We start from the raw sequence: 10440 nt of genomic DNA on the forward strand, positions 1-10440 counted from the left end.
AAAGTGTGTGAAGGTGCCGCGTGCTTGATGGTGTCCCCACCCAACCCCAGGTGTACCTGTTTGTGGTACAGAAGTCCCCAAAGCCACTCCCTCAAAAACAAATGAAGATGTACCTGTTGTGGTACAGCAGTTACCCAAGCCACTCCCTCAAAAACAAATGAAGTGACACAGCACGTTCCATTTGGTTTTCCACAAAGTAGGCGGACATAATATGCACCAGTCACCCTTCTGATCTAAGAGTGAGACATCCTGGCGTGACAGCACATGCTGTAATACGTATGTAAGTTGAATGTGTCACTAGTATTCGCAGGAAGGTAAGTACTAATCAGCTTAATTGCATCACTCATTAAAAAGAAAAATAAAACCAAAACTTAACTCTTGGTAAGTACACGTTCTGCTCTGAACTAAGGTTGTGCTTTAGTTTTTCTATTTCAAGGTTTCGGGTGATCCCATCATTATACTACTAGTTCTAGTTCAGAGTTCTCCAGCAGGCACCCAAGGCTTTCCCATTAGCATAAAGAATGTGATGGTGTGCACCTATTTGATAGTGTTTTTTAGGGTTTCCAAATAACTGAAACACTTTCACCACAGGATTGAAATATTTATTGACAAAATTCGAGTTTGCTGTTATAGTTGAACCAACAGAGCAGGTGTTACTTGTCTCTGAATCAAGCAAAAATTATGCCCGACATCTTAGAGAACTTCTGAGGAATTAATAACTGTACAACACATATTAGCAGTGTTACGATTCTGAAAATGAAGAATGAAACCTATCTTTAATGATAGCTCTTATTTAGGGCATTCTGTAAATGTTTTTACATAAATGTGTAATAACCTTTGCTAGTCACAATAATATTAAGACAGATTTCACGATAATTTTAAGTCTAATACAGAATCTTAATTTTATCAGACCTTACAAAAGTTAACTACTGATCTTGTTACATTTTACAAATACAATCTTTAAAATGAAACATCAGCCTGAATGACCGCAGACCTTCTTGTACACGGATATCTAATAATTCTAGAGAAGAACACTATAGCTACATTCCAGGAGAAGCAGTAACACTGGAATTTCCTTTCTTTAAGCACTGTCCATACAATTTACAAAGTCCTTCAGAAACGACGGTATCTCCAGAATTCATACTGAAGTGCGGAGGTTAAATGAATAAATTAAATGTCTTCTAGCAAGCTCAAATGAGTTGGTCCCAAATGGTATGAGTCATTTTAGCAATTTTTGGTAGGTTAGACTATATTAATATTTTGTATTGCAGCACCTTCTACAAAAAGATAGCAAAGAATTTTACATGTGTTATCAGGGGCTTCTCTGTAAGAGGCTGGGCCGTTGTCGAGGGACAGGAAATTGCTATTATGGCCCCTGTGTTTTGTGGCGGCCAAACAGGTCTCACCATAGGACAAGGGCATGACCATGGCCTGGAAGCTAATAAATAGAGAAAGCTAATAATGTGGCAGATGGGCTTTCTTCTAATTCAGGATGTTCCTGATAAGACTTAGGCTGAAAATGATCAACAGAGAGTGTGGATGTTTCTGAAGGTTAATTCTAAGAAGTCTGCCAAGGAGGAAGACTCACGGATTTCACAGTACGCTCATGACCTCGTCCCCTGCTACTTCAGAAGCAGCTTCCCAAACACTGCTGTTCCACAGTTGGCAACCAACTGTATTCTTGACTTTGACCTATTGTCAGAGGGGAGATGGACTTAGTCTTTCAGTTATTTATACCGACTCCTTGAAACCAGAATCCAGTTTTGGAAGAAGAATATATATCTGTGTATATGCGTGTTTTGTGAGCTTAAGTCTGCAAACAAAATCAATTTGGAGTGATAATTGAGGGTCTTTTCTTAGAAACCAGACGCTTTGAATAGTACTTAGTACAGGGCATGGTGTAAGACACCAAGGGAAAAGTAGAAGATATTATAACAAACATTCCTAGTCCACCATATACATTTTATAGCATATTTTTCAACAGGATTATCAGTCCAAGAAAGTCTCCAGAAGATCCCGTCCTTCTGACATTACACCTGTGATTTTTCAGTAGATAGATGTTCTCTTTCCCAGGGATACTTTATTAGGAGAACCTAAGCTATTTAAATCAGCATTAATAATCGAAAAGTCACCTTACACTGCTATGTAAGAGGTTATGCTACACATAAACTGTTGGATCAGTGGACAGGAAGGAACAGAAAGGGGTCCTGGGAGACTCAGGAGGCTCCAAGCCCTGTAGTCAGAGGCTGACAGTGCGGTACGGACAGCTCATCTCGCAGTTCTGAGGAACAAGCAAGATTTTGTAATGTGTAGTATCTTAACCTTCTGGGAAACAAAACTTGTAGATTCTAAATCCAGTATTATCTTGAGCAACACACACTTCAAAGGTACAGAACCAACTCTATTCATGCTTACGATATAAAGGCTTTGTAACTGTGCTGTTTGAATTGACAAGCATGTAATTTGTTGAGAAACACTATTAAATGATATGAAATAAATGGAAACAAAACAGTATCCAATCCAAAACCAGGTGTCAAGAAACTGAAGGCCCCTGTTCGAGGATACCATGAAAATGTCTGTAAATTGGGCATGGCTTTGTAAAAGAGAAGGAAAATTTAAATATGTCCTTTTTCACATTATAATTTACATGGACCTTTATCTAGATGGATCATTATTTATTTTACGTTATTTTGTTAGCATTGTTGTTCTATGCATGTTTTGTATAAGATATGTGCATGTGGGTGCTTGTGTGCCACCACATATGGGGAAGTCAGAGGACAACTTTGTGCAGTTGGTGTGTCCCCTCTACCCTGGCATGGATTCCAGGGATTGAACTCGGGCCACCAACTTTGTGCTGAAAAAGCCTTTACTCACTGAGCCATCTCTCTGGTCCTCAACAAATCATTTTTTGATAAAGAACTAAGCCCCCCCCCATCAGCTACTGTGACAATGACAAGCAAGAAACTGTGAAGACACAGAGGTTCTAAAGTGGGCTTTCCTTTAGGTTTCTATGCTCACATTTTTATCCTTCGTGTGATATTCCAACTAATCAGACTGGAAAGAAGCAGCAGAAATGTTTAAGCTGCAGCCCAGAAAGTGGGTTTCTATTTGTCATTCTGATTTGTTCTGAATGCGAGTGATGCTTCATGCAGAAAGATTAATGTGCAAAAAGCAGAATCTAAGCCTGTTAATTTTCCCTGATAAATCCAAGTATTTTCCATAATACAGACTTAGGTCTCAGGATACACGATTTTAATGCTGCTCTTCAAATTAAAAGCACTACAGGAGTGAGCTTTTAGTTTTATCCAGGAACAGCCTCTGAAGTCACCACACTGAGCTGTTTTGTTGCTTAGGATCAAAGACAAAGAAACAAAAAATGTTGCTAGTTTAGACCATATTCAGTTTATCATTTGGTCCAAATTTCATCATATTCAAACTACAAAAAAATTCTCTGAAAAGGAAAACTCTCTCTCTCTCTCTCTCTCTCTCTCTCTCTCTCTTGCAAACACACACATACACACGCGCACACACACAGAAAAACAAAAACAAAGTTGATGGTATTGTAACACTTCTCTGTAAGATTATTAGGGAAATGTATAAACGCAACATCTTTTCATTCATATTAACATCTGGAAATGAAAAACCAAAACCCCTCAAGGTCCATATATTGGAAAAAATCCACACAAACAAGCAGAGGTCCGGAATTCTTGTAAAAACTGCTGAACAAACTCTTCCATTTCTTTTGAGGTTCATCAGGATAGGCAGTTTTTTAACATTTGTGCTTCATGGCAAGCTAAGAGAGAGACGGGAGGGGGGATGAAAAAACAAAAAGAGAGACCTTATTAGCAGGGCCTCTCTCTGCTGTCCCTTCCCACATCCAGTGAGTCACGGCACCGGATCCCACACTTGGACTACCATCCACAGTGGCTCCTGGGAAACATAACACTTTCTCCACTAGTTTTCTGGATATTGTGCTTGCAACTCTTCCTCAGGGTAATTTTGTTGGTACTTGCGATGTCCTGTGGTGGAGAATGTTTTATGGTGTTCCTTCATCCCATTGAAGGAACAGAACAAGTGATTTACCTTAGGGCAATCACAGCATCTTCTTGGTGGTGTCAAGAGAGAAGTTAGAATCCTGGCACTTCAACCAGGGAAAATAGCATAAACATTTCTGCATGTGATAGAGGATGTCTGGACCCAGAACTAGTTAATCTCTGCAAGGAAACCCTTAGTTGAAAGAGCTCCTGGTGCCCCTGTCTGGTGGTGCCAGTCAGGACCTCCACAGACCTCTCTTTGGCTGATGCTGGTCAATCCACTGTCAGATGCAGAGTTTGGGAGCTCTGAGTTTTGAGGGTGTCATGCTGAATGCTGAAGGACCGTTTGCCAAGAAGTGTGGAGGTATCTAATAACTTCTGACATTATAAAGCTTATCGTCAAGGACACAGTGGAAGGATAGAGCTGGGGCTCTACCTCAGACCTGTCCCATTACTTAGCCACATTCTGAGCCCCTTATTGTAGGGCCCAGGCTTCTTATCCTGCTTCTAGTTTTCATACATTATTTAGCAATGAGGTCCATCAAATAAACACAGAACTGTTAAGTGTTGTGCATAATGAATAGCAACCATAAATATTTGATCAAGGCTGCTGTCTGGTAGTCACTGAGCTGTTAACTTTCCACTAATTGGCCTGTGCCAGTTCACACACAGAAGTGATTCTTCTGCTTCTGCTCTTACCAGGCCCTTTCCCACAGCACTGCATCTGGAATGGAGCTACGGGAAACCTCTGGACCATGACCCCCTATGCTTTGCAGAAATACTACTGGATAGAGCTATGAGCTGCCTTTAGGGTGTGAATGTTTGTGTCTCCCCAAAAGTAGTATGCTGAAACCTAACTCCCAATGGGGTGGCATTAGGAGGAGGGCTTGGGAGGTGACTGGTCATGAGGGCAGAGTCTTCAGAATAGGTTACAGAGACCCTTTCCCTTCTCACCATGACCAGACACACTCAGAAGTGAATCAAGAAACGGACTCTTACCAAACATGGGATCTAGCACCTTGATCTTGAACTTCCTAGGCTCTGAATTGTGAAAAATAAATTGTTATTTAGTAGCTGCCTGAACAGTAGCCTGAATAGACCAGTGTAGATATTTTGGCAAGAAATGGTGTTGGTCTGGTTAGTAAAAATTCCTCATCATTAAGAGTTTTAGAATTAAGAGCAGAAAGAGCACTAAACTAAAAAAGATCAGGAAACCTGATTTTGCAAATTTGCTGTGTGACCTTGAGCTCTCAAGTCAGGAGTTCTATACCTTAGGCGCTACCTTATATGGTGTAAAAATGCCTCCAACTCAGTGGATTAACTCAGTTATCAGAGCTCTTAGACTTTACAACTTCTTCTTGATCTTTTTTGCTTTCTTAATATTTCACAGAAAGACTATTTTGAAGTCTCATAATCTATTCGATCTAACAATGATAATAAAACATCATTACTAATATTAACAGGTACTCTTAGAAGTCTAAGACCCTTCCCTTCTGGCCTGCAGACCCAGGGGGAGCAACTGGCATCAGTAGGAGGAGAAATTGCTTCTCCCTCCCATGGAGGGTATGGTTCTTCCCCCTCACGAACGTGGGCTTGTACAGAATAGGCCAGATCAATGTTCTTTTCAGCGAGAAATGTCATTTGAGGATGCCTAGGTGTGGGTAACGTTCCTGCCTGCTGACTCACTGCCCGTGGCGGGCTGTCAAAGCTTGATGGGACATACTGCAACCCTGTGCTTTTGGGGGCAAAACAAAGTGAGCAACACTTCTTCTGTGGCAAGTTTCTCTTTCCTAACGGCTGGGTCTATGCCAAGTCCACAGCTCAGGAAGGAACCACACTTCCTCAAACGGCTAACAGGAGCTGCGCTGAGGCGTGTGCTAGGAGAGCAGGGAAGGATATTTTTCCCGTTCTGCTCCGTAAGGTCCAAGCACTCACATAGCTTGAAGATGGGGCTATGCAAAAGTGATTCATTCACTCTTGGACCTGGTTCATTGCAGGGGTCTTGGGGAAAAAATTAGAAGGACAAAGCCCACCTACTGTAGTCTCAAAAGGTAGAACACATTTTCCTTCTGGGGTTGGCTGTCCTCAGAAAAACCATCACCTTTAATGGCTGTTCTCTGCTTGGGGCTCTGCCATGCCCACTGCCTCTTCTTGTAAACACAGCCCACTCTTCATGTCTCTGGAGGGTAGTGGTGGTAGAGGGCCTGGGTTCCATCTTTGAGCTCTCTACTTACCAGCAGGCCTATCGGGGGCTTGGCCAGGGAAATGACATCTTCAGGGCCAGCCTATACCAACGGGGCCAAATCAGCAGTCCTAGTCCTGAGAAAACAGCCACACCTTATCTAAAGAGGTCAATCTGCTCGTAAGGAATACTGCCAATGCTGGTGATTCATAAGCACATAACCCCATTTTAGAAAACTGCAAACCTAGCTCTGACACTGTGTCACACTCCCTCATATACACTGACTTCACGGCTTCTCCTCTCCCCTCCAACGCCCCTCCTCAGGGAGCACACCTACCAGAGGGGAAACCAACGCAAAGGCAACGGTTTCTGCCTCATCCCTCTCCATTAAGAGCAGACAACGACCTGGTACAGACTTTCCATTGACCAAAGCCAGAGACCTTTTGCTTCTGGCAGCCTCATCAATTTCTGGCCTGACAGGTCCTGATTTAGGGGCTGCTTTGTTCAGACACTATCAAGTTTAGCAGGACCCCCTTGTACTCTACTTCCTTTGTGTTTGGCTGACATAATCCTCACCTGTATTCCCTCTTTGCTGTGTTGACTGTTCTCAATCACCTGTAATAATTCTCCAGCCTCATTATGTGACTTAATGGGGCAGGTTCAGCAACAGCTACGTTTATTGAAATAAGCCATAAATAATTCATGTTCATATGCATTCCATATTGTGCTAATAGCTTCAAACTGATTGAATCCTTTCAGTACCCTAGGAGACAGTTACTATCATTAATTGCCTCTGTTTTACACATGGGCTTAGAGAAATTTAGCATTTGTCCAAGGTCACCAAGATGGTAAATGCAGAGCTGGCTTCAAACATGAGCTGTTAACTACTATACCATATTGTTTCCCAATCACCCAACAAACTTGGCCACAACGCCTGGGAAATGGTTGCAATGGCCAAGAACTTGAGGGATACACGCCTATGTGCATGACATCCAGGTATTGTCTATCTCACCTTAGGAAGAATGATTTCACAGCCTCCTTGGTAACCTGGCTCATGGTTTAATCATTAACCTAAAGTTTTGTTTTAGCAGAATTTTATCAGTGCACTACTGATTGCTCAATTCTGTGTGGGAAGGCATGAGAGATAACTGAATTGCCTGGAATACCTAACCTTTGTAAATTTTAGGACAGTTACAGTTACTCCTTTTAGCTTTCTCTTCCCTAACTCAACACTGTTTCCCCAGATTTCCACTGTCCATGCATGACCTGTTAACTCACTTAAGTTGCTGTTGTTCGAAATGCATCTGGGGCTGGAATTCTAGCATTTCCGTGCCATCATTACATGTGCAGACAAAGGCTTGGAGAAGGAAGTGGGGTGCTTAGGGAAACCATGAATCTGACTTCACTTCCTCTGCTACAGCTCATCAGTGTGAGGCCCTGGCCTCAGCTGGGCTACCTGCCTCCTCAGACAAACTGGTCAGTTCCCTGCCAAGACACGCCACATGGGCCCTAGAGGCAGCAGTACAGTAAGACGGTGCTGTGACAGACAGTCACTGAAACACCCGGACAGGTCTGTGCAAAGGGGATCATGGAGGAAAGGCAGAAATATCCACCCAGAGCCCATCCCCAGTCACCCTTGGCTGTGAGTCCCGGAGGGGCCTCAGCCCAGCAGGGCACAGTTCTCTCTTTACTTTTTAGGTTGCCCATTCTAGTTTCCTCAGCAGAAGTGGAATAATCTGTTGGAGTCAACTGACCGCCCCCCCACAAGACCAAAAATATATCTGAAGGTCCAGATCATGAGCCTGACAGGCCAATATGTCATCGGCACAAGTGGTTTCTGGAAACTTAAATTCAAATCGCTAGCCAGAAAAGAGCTACTCTTTAATCTGAAGCACAAGCAGGGTAATAAATCTTCCTTATCACTTGACCAATGGGTCCCCTCTTTCTTTTGGGTTATGATTGCCCTAGATAGTGGCTGCCAGTAAATATTCCCTTTACCTTCTGAAAGGCAGTTCTCAGCAAAAGTATGAACAAGGGTGGTAAGTGCTCAGTCACGTGGGAAGCCCAGTCTCTGAGTTCAGGAACAGGAGAGAACCTTGCTGGCAGCTCTGCTCAAGATCAGAGCTCCAGAATGGGGGCCCTGAAGCAACGCCCAGGTCCTTGTAGAGGGGAAACCAGACTTGAGACCAGAGCTTGCTTTGTGCCAGGTTCTGAAGAGATAAGGGCACAGGATGACAGATGCAGGATGAGAAAGCGATAGACTGGAAAAGACTCTCAAGCAGCCTCAAGTACACTGTAACTCTTTCAGTCTGTGGCCAAGGGCAGGAATGTATCCTGAGACCTATCTCATTTCTCTCTCATTCTGTGTCCTGAAACTTCAGTCTTGATCTGTGGGGCAGAAACTAAAGATTGTCCACATTTCCTAAAATATCAAGGTCAGAGATAAGAGAGGGGATGACAGCATTAGAGAGGAGATGGTAACTACATAAACCAGGTACAAAGAAAAATTTCAAGACTCTGCTAAGTAGTAAGTAGCATATGGGAACCCTCAAAAGGAGTAAAAGAAAAGCTGTTGGAAGCAGGGCGTGGTGGCGCACACCTTTACTCCCAGCACTGGGAGGCAGAGGCAGGCGGATCTCTGAGTTCAAGGCCAGCCCGGTCTACATAGTGAGTTCCAGGCCAACTGGGGCTACAGGGAGACCCTGTCTCAAAAAGATAAAAAAAAGAAAGAGAAAAAAAAAGCTGTTGGACTATATCTACCGTAGGGAACACTGAAATAAAACTTTTGGCACTACAACCCCTGATTACCCTCATGGAGGCCCCTGGCCTCTGCTGCCTTACCTTGTGTGCAGTTTCTGCAAACTGCTGGGCGCTGTTCTTCATGTCTTCTGTCTTCTCCTCTGCTCGGCCTAACCGCTCCCCGCGCTCATTCAAGGCCTGGCTTGCCTTCTGTACTGCACTGGTCACACTATCGGCGGCTGAATGGAGGATGCTGTTTCCTGGGAGGAAGGAGAGCAAGAGCATCAGGAGCTTGCTTAGCTAAGTTACAGTCACAGGTCCCCACACTGTGGAGAGGTCTATGGTGACCAGAAAGCAGGTTTCCATTCCTTCTGGCTGACTCATTCACTGGAGACAGAATATCTACAGACCAACAACCAGACCAGGGCAGATCCTGGCTTCTCTCCTCACCCATCCATTCTGTGCATTCTGCCTGGCAAGGATCAGAAAGATGGGCTCCACTGGGATCTAAGACTTGAGGATAAAGCCAAATGGGAACCAGGCAAGTTCACAGACTTACACAAGCTCATTGAGATCTTATATACATTTCAACTTATTTATTATAGAGATTTTATATATTTATATAGCCTTTCTGTCTCTCTGTCTCTGTCTCTGTCTCTCTCTGTAGCACATGGAGGTCAGAAAACAAGTTCACTTATGGGAGTTGATTCTCTCATTGTACCATGTGAGTCCTGGGATTGGAACTCAGGCTGTAGGGTTGGCAGCAAGTACCTTTACCTGCTAAACTTCTAAAAATCTCACTGCATTACTTACTTACTTACATACTTACTTACTTAATTACTTAATTAATAGGGACGGGGTCCTACTCCTTAGTCCAGGCTGTCTTGGAACTCCAGCCTCCTGTTTTTGCCTCCTAAGTGGTAAGATTATAGGCATGAACTCCATGCTGGGAAAAACCTGTGGTAATTTTTTTTTGTCCTTGGGATTGGACCTAGAACCTTATAAGTGCTAGACAAGCACTTCAGCCCTTCATTTTCTTTTGCTCTGACGTTTAGGCAAATAATCACAGGGAAACTGAGGCCTTAGGGCTTTTTCAGATATAACACTCCACATAGTTTCCAATTCTTTCTTTCCTTTGATTTTACTCATCTAGCAAGAAAGCCATACCCCCACTGTATGGCTCCTAAGAGCCATGAATCACCTATGAACTTTTAAATTCCAAGTAGATGTGCTGGTTTCCAACTTTGAATCCTGTGATATGGCATTGTGCTGGATAGCTTTAGTGTCGACTTGACACACCTGGGTTGAGGGACCCTCAATTGGGGAAAATTACCTCCATTGAACTGGCCTGTGACCATGTCTGTGGGGCATCTTCTTGATTGTTGAGTGATGTGGGAGGGCCCAGCTCACTGTGGGTGGTGCCACCCCTGGGCAGGTGGGCCTGTATTGTATAAGAAAGCAGGCTGAGCAGGGGCCAGGGGAGCA

The 10440-nt window shown here is 43.5% G+C and overlaps 1 protein-coding gene across 1 annotated transcript in view; it reads right to left on the reverse strand.

Annotated features, from left to right (window-relative positions):
- Positions 1–580: 580 nt before the first annotated feature.
- The window catches only part of Stxbp6 (syntaxin binding protein 6), a 261550-nt gene continuing 251690 nt past the window's right edge, over positions 581–10440 (reverse strand). Inside the window, exons 5-6 of the mRNA XM_008832866.3 lie at positions 9058–9215; positions 581–3793 (exon numbers count right to left, since the gene is read on the reverse strand). Of these exons, the coding sequence (XP_008831088.1) occupies positions 3770–3793; positions 9058–9215 (182 nt within the window). The 3' untranslated portion in view covers positions 581–3769. The remainder of the gene's footprint in view (positions 3794–9057; positions 9216–10440) is intronic.

The sequence above is a fragment of the Nannospalax galili genome, unplaced genomic scaffold (assembly GCF_000622305.1).
Source record: "Nannospalax galili isolate Female #2095 unplaced genomic scaffold, S.galili_v1.0 scaffold2196, whole genome shotgun sequence".
Taxonomy (NCBI): Eukaryota; Metazoa; Chordata; class Mammalia; order Rodentia; family Spalacidae; genus Nannospalax; species Nannospalax galili.